The sequence below is a fragment of the Dendrobium catenatum genome, unplaced genomic scaffold, assembly GCF_001605985.2.
Source record: "Dendrobium catenatum unplaced genomic scaffold, ASM160598v2 fragScaff_scaffold_853, whole genome shotgun sequence".
In the NCBI taxonomy this organism is placed as follows: domain Eukaryota; kingdom Viridiplantae; phylum Streptophyta; class Magnoliopsida; order Asparagales; family Orchidaceae; genus Dendrobium; species Dendrobium catenatum.
In genome coordinates, this window is record NW_021319315.1 from 10061610 (window position 1) to 10077663 (window position 16054).

The 16054-nt window shown below is 33.4% G+C and overlaps 1 protein-coding gene across 2 annotated transcripts in view; it reads left to right on the top strand.

Annotated features, from left to right (window-relative positions):
* Positions 1–4722: 4722 nt before the first annotated feature.
* The window catches only part of LOC110107418 (LEAF RUST 10 DISEASE-RESISTANCE LOCUS RECEPTOR-LIKE PROTEIN KINASE-like 1.2), a 14025-nt gene continuing 2693 nt past the window's right edge, over positions 4723–16054 (top strand). Inside the window, exon 1 of one of the 2 annotated variants that reach the window (XM_028697019.1) lies at positions 4723–5708. In XM_028697019.1, the coding sequence (XP_028552852.1) occupies positions 4784–5708 (925 nt within the window). In that variant the 5' untranslated portion in view covers positions 4723–4783. Of the gene's footprint in view, positions 5709–14691; positions 15677–16054 lie in introns of those variants that run through there. The other variant, XM_028697020.1, reaches the window with a different exon arrangement.

The following is a 16054-nucleotide window of genomic DNA, read 5'->3' on the forward strand; positions in this document are numbered from 1 at the left end:
AGTTGACCTGACCCCGAATTTTTCCTGGTCGTGTAAACTTTTGACACCTCTATTCAAAACTTTTCTATATACTAATATGTGTGTGAGTTTGCATACGTAATTGACCTAAAAGTTTAAAAAAAAATCATCATATGATAAGCGAATAATTAGAAATGTTAATTATTAGATAATTGATATGTGCTAGAAAGGGTTCTCTAGGTGGAAGAGTCCCCCCAACCATTGCTTAATATGGAAAAAAAAAATATCTTTGATGAAAAGAAAAACAAAAACAAAATTTTTTATGGTTTTGAGTTCTTCAACTTAGTTATAATTTAATGCAAGCCATTAATGTTTGAAGTGAAGGAAAGTGATAGAAATACAATTTAATTGTCTATTGATTGTTAGCTTTCTATACTACTTTTCTCTGTCTTTCTCGAAGGATTCAAACGCGGTCCTCAGTCTTTCCCTGTATTATGTGCGTTTGTTAGAGAAAATTTGTATGAGAATATTCTGATAAATAAATTTTATTATTATGAAATTTATTTTAAGATGATATTAGTATGGAATTAATTAATAAAAAGATATATTATATATGATATATCTATTGAAAAATTGGCATAAATCTCGAGGTATAATTTAAATTGAAAATTTTCGTAATTAAATTTAAGATGATTCAGCAATTTAAATTATAGATCTTATTAATTTGACATAAATGATGTGACATAGATTGATTTTTCAGGGTGATATTATGGAGTTCATGTTTGAGAGAGGCTTGTCATCTTTTTTAATACTTCTTGAAACAGTTTTCTGATAAAAAATTTTAAAATTTATATACTAAAAAGTTGCTTTAAGAACCATTAAGAAAGCCGTTCCAAACGAAACGTGAAGCCCCTTATGAATGGTATACCAAATTTCAGCACAAGCAACATGGTTTTTTAATCAAGCATTCATGTTTTATGATTACTATTTGGAGAAATCTGATCATTATATACATAAGATGCTTAGGTGGACAAGAAGCCCCTATCAAAAAATAGATTTTTTCGCAGCGGTTTTAAAATCCAGTTGTTAAGAGCAATTTTAAAACCGCTGCCAAAACTTTGTTTTAGCATCGGTTTTAATTGCTACAATTTGCACCGGTTTAACTGGTGCAATTAGAAGCAGTTTAAACTAGTACAATTAGCACCAATTTTAACCGGTGCAATTATAAACCAAACTCTAATTCCGAAATCCCAATCTTATACGTGCGCTGACCCTATTTTCTGATAGTGATCGAGTAGAGCCAACATATTAATTTTCCTTTTATAGTTTTACAAGTTAACTATGTACCAACAATATCATTGATGTTGAACATCGATTGAGCTGCAGGATTCACAAAAAGAATTTGGGAAGTGGGTCATTGAGCACATCAACAGAGAGCAAGCAACACACAGAGCTATCTTCAAAACTCCAAAACAACAAAGAAGAAATTGCTGTAGATCATAATCTCTGATACCATGATGAATACACAAAACATAAAAGAGAACAGAAGCAGAAATTAGAAATACAACAAGCATAAAAAGCTCATTTTCATGTTGCTGCTATGTATCCAATTTTCTCTGATGCAGTTACAGCTGACAGAATCGATTGAGCACCAGCGGTGGTAGTGATGGCTGGAGCTGCTTAAGGTTCCGTTTGGGACAGCTTTGTCCATTATTTTTTCAATATTTTAAAGTAGGGTGTCAATTCGGGTCAACGGGTGGGGTTCGGGTCGAACCCGAAATTGACCCGACATTGTTCGGGTCAACCCGAACCCGTCCCGTTTTTAAAAGCGGGTCAGGTTTTCGGACCTGAACCCGACCCGATTCGATCCGGGTCAACCCGACCCGACACGAATGATCCACCTAAAATTGTTAGTTTTTGGGTCAAAATAGGGTCCATCTTTGATTTTTCGGGTCAAAACAGGTCAATCTCGGATTTCCGGGTAAAATAGGAGTTTTCATGTCAATTTCGGGTTGCCGGGTCAACCCGAACTCGACCCGATTTTTAAAACGGGTTGATTTGTTGAACCCGAACCCGATCCGTTTCGGGTCCGGGTTGACCCTAACCCGGATTTTTCCAGGTCGGGTTCGGGTTGTATTTCGGGTTGTGTCAAAAATTGACACACCTATTTTAAAAAAAAAAATTGTACTAAAAAACTATTTGAAAAAGCTTTCCCAAACAAGCCTAAAGTAAGTACTTCATTTGGTGATATTATTTATTTCACTTTTATTTTATAGGCATTGGTGGATGCATACCTAATAGTGTCAATTCAAGTTGCTGGGACATGTTCGGGTTTAACCTAAAATTGATCCGACCTAGATGTTCTTGACCCGATTCCAACTAATTTATCATATGGGTCAAACCTGACTCCACCCTTACATGGCCTTTATCCAACATGTTTCATTTAATTATTATGTTGATCATATACTTTTATATTATTTAACCCAGTAATTGTCAGGTTAATCTGATCCTAACCCGTTTATCCAAAATTGATAATCATGTCAACTTCAAATTTTTTGATCAAGTCGAACGATCGTAAAATTAATTTTTTTTTTAAATTTAAATTGATTTAAAAAATGTTATAAAAAAATTAATGCTATTAAATTAAATGAGAAATTGAGAATTGATATTAAAAAAAAAGTAATGCTAAAGCATAAATTAGATAATTTAAAAAAAATTCTCAACTAATTAATTTCATCAACCTAAAAAGGGCTCATTGATAACTACTTCATCATTTGCCATAAATATGAGATTTTGACCTTTCTTATCTGCCGTCAGTCCGTCACATACAAATTTACATAACGGTTATTTGTTCAAAAGGAAAAGTATGTAACGGAAGCGAAAATGAAAGTAGGAGGAAATTTCCTTTGAAATTTCTTTTGCTAACTCCGTTTAGTTAAGAGAAAATTATCACAAAAAAAAAAATCGACGGAAAAAAATCAATCCTTTATTCTCCCGTTACATACCACCATTTTGAGTGATCATACACTATAAAAAGCTATCAATGAGCTCTTCATTGTGCCATACAAACTCTAACATTTCAATACAAAGTATATTGAATTAGAAATTTTATACTAGAAAGCTGCTTTAGAAAATAATAAGAAAGCCGTCCTAAATTTTATATATAAACTCTAATCTTAAATGTAAATCTAATCAACTACTACTAACATTTCATCGCAACTGATAATTTTATGGCATATCACTATGAGAGTTGCTTCCTTTTTGTCATTCTGAGTGAAAGTTGTTTGGTTGTGTTTGAAGATTCTTTTGTTCTCCATTAAGAAAGTTGTATCAAACACTTTGAGCAGCCGGTCTAAAGAATTGTAGACTCTCCTAGGGTATGATCACTTGACAGTGCGATCCAAGCCGTCCAGGAGAGTTTTCGCATGCTTGCAGGCTGCTCGCGGTCCGTGAACTGCTGATCCAGTCTCCCGTTTTAGTAACTAGTCAGTTCAATTGAACCAGCCAGGTCCGCTTCTCACAATCTCCACTTATAAAAATTTCTTCATCGAAATTTAAAATCAAGAATAATTGAACATACCTTAATTGAATAAATGAGGATATTGTGCTTTCATTTATGCTTGTTTCTTACAAGTGACATATCTTTATGTTCTATGTTTTCATAAAATCTTCACAAAAGGTATTTCTCGATTTTCAATTATCACAATAATTTCACAAACCCTAAACCCTAAAAAACCTAAACCCTAAAAATCTTCACAAAAGGTATTTCTCAATATTCAATTATCACAATAATAAGCCTTAATGATCCTGCCCTAGGAGAGTCTACAATTCTTCCATGAGGAGAAAAAAAGGATGAGAAACTCGGAATCAATAGCTTAAGATGTTTAGAGAAGTAATTGTCATGTTTTCATAAATTTTGAATTAATAGTTAAGGAGCTATAAATTTTTTATTTTGTTGCTAACAATAGAAAAAAAATCTCTTAGTATTAGGATTTTGTTTAGGATATATTAAATTGGCCTTAATAGGTCAATAGGATCAATGGCTCTTTGAATTAATTGGCCTGACAATAATTAATTAGGTTTGATTATCTTTTGTTTGACATAACTAGAGTCATTAAATACTTAAGCCTTATTAATTGAGATAGGATGTTTGACTAATTTGAATACTTAATCCTTATTAATTGAGATAGGATGTTTGCATGCCTAGACATAGGATGTAAAACTGTTCTATATTCTTAAGGAGATACTACAACTATAGGGATGCATATGCTCGGAATCACATCCATAATTAAGATTCTGGTCAAAAAAATATATGAAATTTACACTCATCAATCTAAAACACTTAGATTAATTATTGTATCCAATATTTTTATTGTTTTATTTCAATAAGATAATTATTGTAATTAGAGTAAACAATAGTAGTTTGTTACAAGTAAGCATACTTTCTGATGAGTTCAACACTATACTCTATCATTTTATTACTTGATTCAGCACATATACTTACGTATATTAAGTGAGATTTTATTAATTTTATATGAAGAAAATCTAAGCATTATAATCATAATAATATTATTTTATAAATTTTGTTAGTTTGAAATGTCTTTCAAAATAAAATAAAATATATGATTCGGAATTCAAAACCTATAAGAAATTATTTTTTGTTGGAGCTCATAATTACTTAAATAAATTTCGTTGGAGCTTCACAACTATTTATATATTATTTACAGTCAATTATTTCGCGTTAATGAAAGCAGAAGTTACCGCACGCCATCCTCTTTAAAAACTCTAGAATTTTGAACCATTCTGCCGCGCTCACCGCCGTTGAATGCAAGATCTCTCGTTCCCATTCACCGTCCACCTTTTATATCCTCCGCCAAATTCCTCCCTTTCTTCCTTCTTTCCACCTACTCTTTCAACAGCACAACCCAAATTCTTCTTCTACATATCACTTCGCACAAACATCACCCCCAACCAGCTCGACGATATGCCTCAAGGAGTCCTCATCGTCTTCCCGCTCCTCACCCTTTTCTTCCACCTCTCATCGGCTTTGGTAGCCGTGAATCCTTACTACCGCAACTGCTCCGGTCCATTCCGCTGTAGCGGCAGCAAAGTGAACGTTTCGTTCCCTTTCAGCCTTCCCGATAGCCCTAGCTACTGTGGCGTCCCGGGCTACGAACTCAACTGTAGCGATGCCGAATCCGAACCCAGCATCCGTCTGGACGGAGTCGATTACAGAGTCAAGGGCATCGATTACGACAAGGGTTTCCTCACCCTGGTCGAATCGAATTTCCTGGGCAATTCTTGCCCTGAGACCTTTACGAACGCCAGCATCAATTCCACGCTCTTCGATTTCGCCGATCTGGATGTCAACTTGACGGTCTATATCAATTGCAGTAACCCGATTCCCAGCCTGACGGCGATCCCCTGCTTTAGCGATCCCTTTGGGCCTTACTCGTATTATAAATTAGACAAAGGGCCGTCATCGTTTCTGTTGGATTTGTTCGGGGGGTGTCAGTTGAAGGCAGCGGTGCCGTTGGATGAAATGGCAGCGATGTCGTTGAACAGCAACTCGTCCAAGTTTGGGGAGGTGTTGAAGCAGGGTTTTGGATTGAAGTGGACTGCGGGGAAGGACTGGTGCAGGGGATGCATTGATTCAGGTGGGGTTTGTGGTTATAATTCAACGAGGGCTTCTGATCCCATTTGCTTCTGCCCCAACAATACTGCACTTGGGAGTTGCCCTTATGAACGGAGTAAGTGGTTCCTTTGCTTCTGTTCTCTGTTTCTTACTTTCTTAATCTTCTCTTGAGTCATTCTCTGCATGATCCTCTGCTTCTTGTTGAGCTATAACTAGGCTGATTTCGTAACAAACATTCTATATGAAGCCGGTAGAAGTTCATGGTATGTATTTCGTACTAATATAAATAAGCATACATTACCACCTCACTAACAGAACAGGTAAGCTCATGTGACCTTCCTATTTCTGGATATTATAGGTTGGAAAAATCACTTAGGTTGGTAGATTATTACAGTTCACTTAGTTCCAATTTGTGTTGACGCACATACCGTTTCTGTGGCCGATGAGATTTTCCCCATTTTCATAACAAATCATAGAAACAGAACCAATATCAGTATTGCATCTCCTTGCTTGCTTTTGTTTTTTGCATTTTAGCTGATTTGTGAAACTATTGGTCCAGTTCGAACGACAGAGTTAGTTTGGTAAAAGATTGACAATGTAAGCGTTGAGCGCGTGAGCACTGTAGGTTGACAATGTAAGCAAAAGCCACCTTGTTAATTTTTTTTTCCAAATATGGCTCTTTTATAGAATATGGCCGAAGTTCTAGAATATATCATATTTTCTTATTTTGTGTACAAGAAAGGATTAAATTTGATGGTAGGGATGTGAACTTCAAAAGCCAAATTAGAAAGAATTTGCTTTTAGACTTTGACTACAGCTTAAGAAAATTCTAGTTGATTTGAAATAACGCTTGTGTTAGAAGCGTATATCTTATTTAAAGCCATTGAGAGAGACATCAACACAAATTTTAGGATTTCACATAGTTGAATGAGATTTCCAACATTCAAATAAATGCTGTTGGGCACTATTACAGGCAGGAAATAGACAAGTATTATCAACTGAAATTAGCTTTATTTTTCTGTCGAAACGAGTTTTCTGCTGCCAATGTTATGGTACTACTATTTCATTTATCAATCGGTAGTAAGAATCTGTGGGCTCTGAAGGACCTAAAGTTGTTATGTTGTATTGAACAAATCTATGAAGCGAAGTATTTCACTGTTCCCATACAAACTTACATAAAAATCTTACTGAGGGGACCAAGTCAAGTATACTTTCCCATTTTATTTAGGCCATGCAAGCGTTCATGTAGTGTTTCTTTTTGTATTTAGCGAGTATAACCAGGTGGTAACGCAAAATTCAATAAATTTATTTTCTTAAATTTATTGGAGCGAACTTTAATCATAGGATTTTGTTAAGGAAAAATAGATCATTTAGGGCTGTTTTGTTGAAAATTTTAAACGGGTGTAAAGTATTCCAAAATGGGGATTTGAAGATTTAGGTATTTGGTTGGATGAAAATGGAATGAGAAATAAAGTAAAATAAAATTCTAGTTCATTTTTGTGGTTAATCAAACTTGTCCAATTTTGAGTGAGAATTGTTTACACCGCAAACAAGCTTGATTGACCGCCATTGACCACCACCGCTGCAGCCTCCATCCACCTCCGACCACCACTGCCTCCACCCGCCAGCCACCATCGCCACCGTCGACTGCCACCACTCGCCGCCGGCCACCACCTTCCGCCACCACCACCATTTTTTTGTCGCTTACCGGCTTACCGCTACTGATCACTACCACCACTGTCGCCATCCGCCTCTAGCCGCTGGTTTTATTTAGCCAAACCATCTAAGTCGACTTTCTCTAATCTTATCTATCACTCAAGCTACTCCAAACTTTTCACGTATATACTCATTTAGCATTCTATCTCTAAGAGTGAAACTACTCATCCACTTGAGTATCCTAATTTCTGAAAACCTTAAATTTATGCTTCTCTTTCAATGGCTAATATTCTGCGCCATAAAGCATTGCATATCTTATCACCTGCTTATAGAAATTTACCTTACGTTTGAGGGAGAATTTTCCGTCACACAAGGAGCCCGATGTATTCCTCTGCTTGAACCATCCAACTTAAATTTTACTAACTATTTTATCATTACTTTGAACAATAGACCCGAGGTATCTAAAACTTGTATACTTATTAAAGATTTAATGACACAAAGTCACAATACCCCTTTAGATCTATTACTGTCAAAATTTTACGCCATGTATTCAATTGAACTGAATCACATAACAAATATTAAATTATTTAAGTTATATAATAATGATGTAAATTGTGACAAAAACTAAAGATAAATTTTTTATAAAATATATAATTGAAATGAAAATTTTTCTTTAATATTAAATTTAAATATTTATATTTAAGTGATAAATATCTTAAGTTGTTGTAATTATCAAACTTATTTATAATTTATTTATAAAATGTATTCTATAAATTATTTATATCAAGATTAAGTTTTAATCAAAATAAACCTTGTTTAGCTTCATCAAGGAAATTGCAACTGGTTCAATTGTTCATTGGTCCAAGCATGTGTCTCCAGTCCATTTAATCCTTAACAAAAGTTGTTTTAACTAAGGATCGACCCGGCCGGGAGGCCCAGTTCACTGTTAGATTATCTAAACCATGGGGGGAAAGCGCAAGGCTCGAGGGGCAAGGTTGAGGGCTTTTGACTTTATTATGGGAGTAAAAATTTGAGTACACTAACTATTAAGGTTTTCTTTAGGGTAAACTTTTTTAGTATTTTTTATAGCAATTTTAATGTTTAAAAAATGTTAATTAAAAAATTTTGTATTAAATTCTTAGAAACAATATATGAAATGAGTATTTACATGAAAAGGTTGTAGTAGCTTCAGTGAAAGATAAAATTAGAGAGAGTTGCTTTAGATAGTGTGGTCATATAAAATGACAGCCTTCCGATGACTAAATTAGGAAAGTAGATGTATTAGATTTGACTTATTTTAAGAAAGTTAGAGGTAGATCTAAAAAAATATGGTTAGAAAATATTATAAATGATCTTTTTTTATTAGATTTAGATTAGAATTTGACTCTTAATAGAACACAATGAAGAAAAATGATTCATGTAGCCGACCTCATATAGAGTGATAAAGGCTTGTTATCGTTATTGTTGTTGTAGTAGAAAATTTTGTACTTGAAAGCTGTTTTAAAAAGTAGTAAAAAAGTTGTCTCAAATGAAGTCTAAATTATAATATTTACAATTAAATTCATTGAATATCTAAAAAGAAAAGAAAACAAGGAGAAGGAGAAATAAGGCTGGAGCTGGGTTTGGTCATTGCAAATGAGAGGTGGGTACTACAAAATCCGGGTTCGCTCAAACTGTGCTGTATGATCTTAATCTTCGCCAAAGCTTGACTTTTTCGGTCCAGTTTCTTGACTCGAAAACAGGCTTTCACTCAGCCAACCCAATTAATATAGATTTTTTTTTTCATTTCCAGTTTAATTACGACGCTAAAATATAATTAGGTTTTTAGAACAATTTATTTCTTTGCATTAAATATTATCTGTAATTTTTTTAAGTATTAGTGATAAATTATAAATATATGAAAATTTATAAAAATATTTAGTTGAATTTTATTTGAGGAATTTCCTGGCATTCAAAGTTGTGATAATTATAAATTGAAAAGGACTTGAATGTGAACATTGGACTAGTGAATGGCCAAACCGCCGTTGAAAAAGTACATTAAATTCCGTGTTAATGTAGTTGCTTAACATTGAAGTAATCTTATTGTTAGAAAAAATTGCTTCTTTTTCATATTTTAGTAGATATTGAGTTGAAATAAGAGAGAGATAGCGGTCAACAATCGAAGGATCAGCTTACTATATCTTATTGTCAAAGGAAATAACTGGCCTTAAATTGGTTAGTTAAAGATGGTTTGGCAATAATTGTCAGCCGATGACGAGAGTGTCTTGTTGATGATAATAGGTAATGATGATCAAATAATGATATTTTGGTGATTGGGTGTCTAGTAGATGATGGTAGTTAGATAATGGTGATTGTCAACAATTATTTTTTGATGTTTATCGTAGGGCAGAATTCTTTTCTATTCCAACTCTGTCTCTCGGTCCTCCATCCTCATGTGAAAAATGAGAGTATATTTATATATTTTAGAGTGATATTTTACATTTTAAACTTAAATTTTTAAAACTTATCTATTTGATCATATAAGATTTTCTGAGAATTTAAGAGCATTAATGGCATCAGATTTGAGTGATCTTAAACTTGCTAGGTTCCTCTTATTAAGTTGCTCATTTTGATCCTAAACACCAAGATTTAGTGATTATTTGATTTCTCAAACTATCGTGAAGTTTTCATCTATATTTTGTGTCTTTGATTTATGATCATTGAGACTATGTTATTGGGTTCACCTCATCAAAATGTTCATTTCGACTACAAGTTTAATGAAATAAAAACTTACATCTTAATATGTATTTTAAATTAAAGTTAATAATTAGAAATTGAATTTTGATTAAATTTTGACTTAGAATCTGCTGACCGAATTATTTTTTCCGTGGAAAGAAAGGAACATCAATCGTTAATGTATAGCATCAATTTTCCTTGAGCAATTTTTCTTCCCAGTTCCCATCTTTTGACCTCTCATCGCGACGACCAAGTTTCTATTATGACACGTAGGATAGGCGCACCATAAACTTATAATGGGAGAAGTCGGAGAACTGCATAGTTTAAGAAAACATGTCATAAATTATAACAGACCTCGTGCCTTTTAATGGGTAGTGATGCGTTTTGGGGTCAGAATTGGAAAAAATTATAACGAGCATTTGAATACGTCTGGATGTCAATTAAGAGCCGTCAAGACACCCAATATATAGTGCATTGAGTGGCAGCTTCTGATTAGCTTTCAAACACATTCAACATCCGCATGTAATCTTCTCTCTAGAAGTGGGCCAATTTTAGTATAGTTTTAATACACATAAAATTATATTTTTGTGTTATTTTAAATTCTACATGAAAGTATTTTATAGATATTTTGTTTCTTATCAAATAATTAAAATTAAAACAAAATAATATACTATTCTTATTAAGAATTGTACCTATGTCATTGAAATTATGTATATTTATAAATTCAATATTCACATTGAAAAAAATGAAGGGAACTATTAAATCTATGTATTTATGCTTGAGAAGATAAATAATATGTAATTTGATGAAAGTGAAGAAATAAATTTAAATTTGTTTTGATTTTTTATATTTTGTTAGTGTTTGATAAATGGAGATAAAAAAATGACGTTTCTTTAAAATTGATTTTTTTTTTGAATGATAAGTGAAAAATGGGTAATTATATAACTTTGAACATGAGAAAGTGATCTAAATCAGCAACGCTCGTCAGCGGTTGAACGTGATGAAACGTTGGCCGGTCAATCCTTACTGCCAATCCATAAACCCCATCCCTTGTTATTAAGAACCCGCACTCCATTTTTCTCTCATTCTGCGTACTCAGATGTCACCAAGCTTACTGCTTCTCTTCTCCTTCTCCACAACTCTCTTCATGCGCTTCTTCTCTATCATCTTCCTCTCTTCTTAGCTGACCATTCATATCTCTAGCTACTGACTAGCACTACCTCCAGAACTGCCGGCTCAAGAGCTGTGGCAACTTAACCAACGTAACCTTTCCTTTTTGGCTGCGAGAACTACAGCCTGATTACTCATGCGGCTTACCATCTTTTGAGCTTTTGTGCGAGGATGAGACCCCCAAGCTTATCATGGCCCCTGAAGAGTACCAAGTCCTAGACATCTCCTATGACAGAAGAATTGCCACTGTTTTTTTTGACAAAGTTTGCTTCTAAGAACAACTGTTTTCTTCCCTTCCACGGCCTCTCTTTTGCCCTCACCCCATTCTCCATTAGCTCACTCAACTGTGAGCTTAATAATGACACGAGAAATTTTATGTGCATATGCGGTGTTTGAGCTCATTCAAAGAGTTGCAGTAAGTCTTTGGGATCAATTTACTTTGTGACTTTAGATTTTTAATAAATTAATTTGGATATGAAGCTGTGTGGAATTTTAGTGTACGGGCAGGGCATGCCTAGCTGCTTGATTGGATTTTCCAGCCATAGGAAGCTAGCTTTTTACTATGAGTTGGTCAACGTCATAGTTGCACCAGTGTAATTCTATGCTTCATTTGACTTGTTTATTAATTGAAGGTAGCAAAGCAACCCTAATAATTGAGATAAGTGATGATGATTTATTGATTATATTTAGTCCAGATTAATCGGCGGTTCTTTGTAGTAGGAGCCAATGAATAAGTACCTAAGTGGCGATACTGAATTTCACACAGTTTAGTTTGTGCAAAGAAAATATTATAAGGGAAATGCAGATTTCATGATTAATTATAGAAAGATAAGTCGATTAAAAAACATTATATGAGATTCAAAATGAAAAAAAAAAACATAGAATATTTTTGGTTTTTAGTTAACTTAATTCGCGTGTAAAATGATTTACACAAGTAAAAAGTAAAGTAGTACATAAGTACCATTTAGCTCATTTTGTTTTTTATTTCTGTGAGGAGCCATTTTTTGTGTATCTAGTATTCTTCCAGTAAGCGGGAGAGCATTTGATAGTATATATAGCTCAATAGCTATGATTCTAAGTGGTTGAAACAGTATCGGAATGGATTGTATTCCGCTAGGAAAATTTTCTTATTGAAAGAAAAAGAGGAAAAATAAAGAACAGAAGAGAATATATGTTTGTTCTAGAGATTTTTAGTATTGTTTAGGAGTAGCTATACTTGCAGTATTCAATGTCTTGCTTTAACTTGACTTTGAGGATTTACCACTCAATGTTTTTATTTATGTTCTTCGTAGGGAGGCTTTAGATATTTCATCATACCATCTTTATCTTGAAAAAATAAAAAATTAAAACTAGAAAATAAAATGTCTGTGACTGCTAGCCAATTATATGCGTTGACAAGTGTGTTTTTGTGTAGCTTTATGGCTAGCATAATTGTTCAAATGGCTTGCTTCTTTTGATTTGTGCTTCTCTTGAATAGCTCCCACCATATGACCTGCTTGAGTTTGTTGATGCATCAGGAGATAAACATTTGTTCAGCTTTAACACTATCGTTTTCATCTAAGAAAGTTTTTTTTTTTTTAATTATTTTTGTGCTTTTGTCTCTTTTGTTAGACATTTTACTCTAAATCATCACGTGCGCCTTCATAGTTTTTCCCCTTTGTTGATCAATCTCGTTGCCACTATACCATAAAAGCGTACTTAGACAACTATAACGATATGTCAGATGTCATGAGTTTGGATGTTTTGTATACAATAAAAACAACAACAAGATCAACCCTTTATCACATTACATGAGATCAGCTATTGTATCATATTAAGAGTCAAATTCTCATTTAAATCTAATTATAACAAATATTAATTTTAATATATTCTAATGAAATCTTTTTAGGTCTACCTTTGCCTTTCTTAACATATGCCAAATTTAAAACACCAACTCTCCAAATTAAGATATATGTATTTTAAATTATAAATTAAGAAATATCATTCTCCAATTTCATCTCAAAACTATCTTAATGTTATTTTGTTATTATTTTCTTCCTGTGATCAAATAATGCTAACTTGGACATCATTCAACAAGAAGAAGGCATCTGAGTCTTCACTGGAGATTGAATTATCTTTATTCCAGGTGACCCTGTCTTCCCCATCGTGTACTGCAATTCATGCCTTATCTAATCTCGTGGATTTATTTAAACTTTAGTAAAAAAATTTTGACATGTTTCTATTGAGGAAAATTTTCAAAGAGGCAGTTGTGCACCCACTAAGGTTTTATTTGGATCAGCTTTCTTACTATTTTTTTAAAGTAATTTTTAATAAAAAAATTAAATTTTTTATATTAAAAAATTGGTTTTCAAAGAAGTATGAAAAACATCCCGAACAAAGCCTAAGTAATTAATGTTCAACACCAAGTCATATATTATAAAAAGATATGATGTTAAATCACTATTTTTTTTTATATTGAATTACTCTTGTATGTAATGTCATATAAACATTCGTTGACAACAAATTTTGAATTATCTAATTTGATTCAGTCTGTCTTATCATAAAAGTATCACTTTCAATAGTTTTGTTTAAAATTCAAAATTGGTTACTATTTTGTTATAAAATACTTCAGATAATAAGATATTAAAAAAAAGAAAAGAAATATATAATCGGAGCCTATGTTAGAACACAAATTTTGACTGAGCCTGAGGGATAGAATTCTAAAAGAAATTTGATGATTGTTCTTTTTTTTTTTGTAAAATTTCATATAAAATCAATGAATTTGTTAGAGTTTGTTTCAAAATATGGTTTATACTCGAGTTTCGATTGAAACTATTGAGATAAACTGAAGCAGATAATATTAACTAATTTTCAATTGGTTTCAACTGAAACCTATTCAAAATTAAATTGCAACTGAACTGAAATAGAAACCACTTAAAAGGAGGCGTGTAGATTTTTTTTTTTTACATTCAAGCCAATTAAAACAAACACACCTCTTAATCGATAGGCAGAACTCCCAATTAACAGATCAAGATCAAAATGAGCTGCGTGTTGATTAGAATGCTAATATTTTGCTTGTGTGAAAGCACAGGTCTTTTTCAAACAAAATAAGGTCTAATCCATAAATATTCTCTTGTACCTTTGGACCAGATTTGATGTCACTTCATTGGTTATTGTCTAGTTAATGCATTATTAATTTCTTCCGTAGATGAAAGCTACTTGCAAGGAATTTTCCTGGGAGAAGACTGACTCGTTGACGGCTAGGAGTCGTTTCATACTTGCCTATTCTTTAAACTACTCATTATTCTTAGGATTTACTTTACTTTTATGATATGTAATAGAGCCATCTAAATAAAATAGATCTCAATTTAAATTATTATATAGATTTTTTTGAAGTGAAGTTTGCTTTTCGTGGTTTTTTTATTTTATTCACCATGACTCCTCTTCCCCCTCGTCAACAGCCATTAAAACAAACGTTGGAGGAATTGCTCACTCTAACTTGACCTTCTCAATTAATGGATTTACACCGTTATCCAGGTACTTACAGAGAGAAATTACTTCCTATATCTTCGTCATTCGAATATCACAAATATTCTTCCTTGCCCACATAAGAGCCACACTAGTTTTGCCTCTATTGTGAAGGAGCGGGTTCCGTTCCACAGTAAATGAGTGCGTGCGTTTTTTCCATTTGGGATTCAAATGGTAGTAAATAAATAAATAAAATTGAGCTGCGCTAGTTATGCTATTGTTTACTTCATGAAGGAGACGACCCTTGTGGCCCAACTGTTAGATTTTTCCACACGTCTGCAGCCTCTTTTGGCGGTTCTTTGCTTTGTCAAGCATTGATTCGAAAAGTTATCGTATAAACTTCAGTACTAGCTTTTGGAGTTGCCAATCCTTCATGACTTTGCACTGATATGGCTTTCCTCTTAGTCTCTTCCTGCTTAATTGTTCTCTTCTTCGTTCTTCCCAAGGAGACCTGCAGTTTCAATCTGACTCAACCATGTCAAAACAATGAAACTTGCTTGCCTTTCTCAACAGCAAATTCAATTGAGCTTTCTTCAGTGGAATATATTGTTAGGTGTAATCATAGTGAATTGGAGATTAGATTTGAAGATGGGAGTTGGCGTACTGTGAAAGAGATTGATTGCATCCAGAAAAAAGTAACAGTCTTAGATCAAGAACTCGGCAATATCTTGGATCCAGTAAATTGCAACTTCCTTTATATGTTCGATCCCCCCTTTCATCACTTTGTTCCTCCACATCCCAATCAGTTTAAGAATCGTACTACTTGCTCTTTCCAAGATCACCAGTATTTCCAAAGTTTCCTTCCAGAATTCTTCAATTTGCTTCCATGCAGAAATTACAGTGCTTATTACTGGAATAGATGGAAGAGCAATTTATCAGATTTTTCTTCTGCTATGTGCGAGGTCAATATTCCACACCCTCCACTTGAGTTTGTGCTGTCATTCAGTGACGGGAACAAACCTCTTTCCCTACTATCTTTTGGGTTTTCAGCTCACTTGAAACTTCTACAACAGTGCTTCAATGATAAAAATTGCAGTAAGTGTTAAACCAACAACTTTATGCTCTTGTACTCTAGATTACTACAAGCTAGTGGCTTTCTCTTGTTGAATGATGCCCCCTATATTTGTAATTATCGTGCTTCCTCAGTCAATGTCACTACATTTCTTTTTTAGGTCATAAGGTTTAGAGACCATTTTCGAAAGCTATGAGTGCTGCGTTGTTTCTGGTTCTTATTATTTTTATTATCTTGTATTTTGATTCATGGTTTTATTTTGTGTGGTTTTCTTTCATTGGTTTGCCTTGAATTCATTTCACTTCTTTGTTCAAGAGGCTGACTTGGCGCACTATTTTATTTAAAATAAGCAAGAACCACCGTTCAACAATTTCCCTAAAGAGAAACTATAAAAAGTCAAA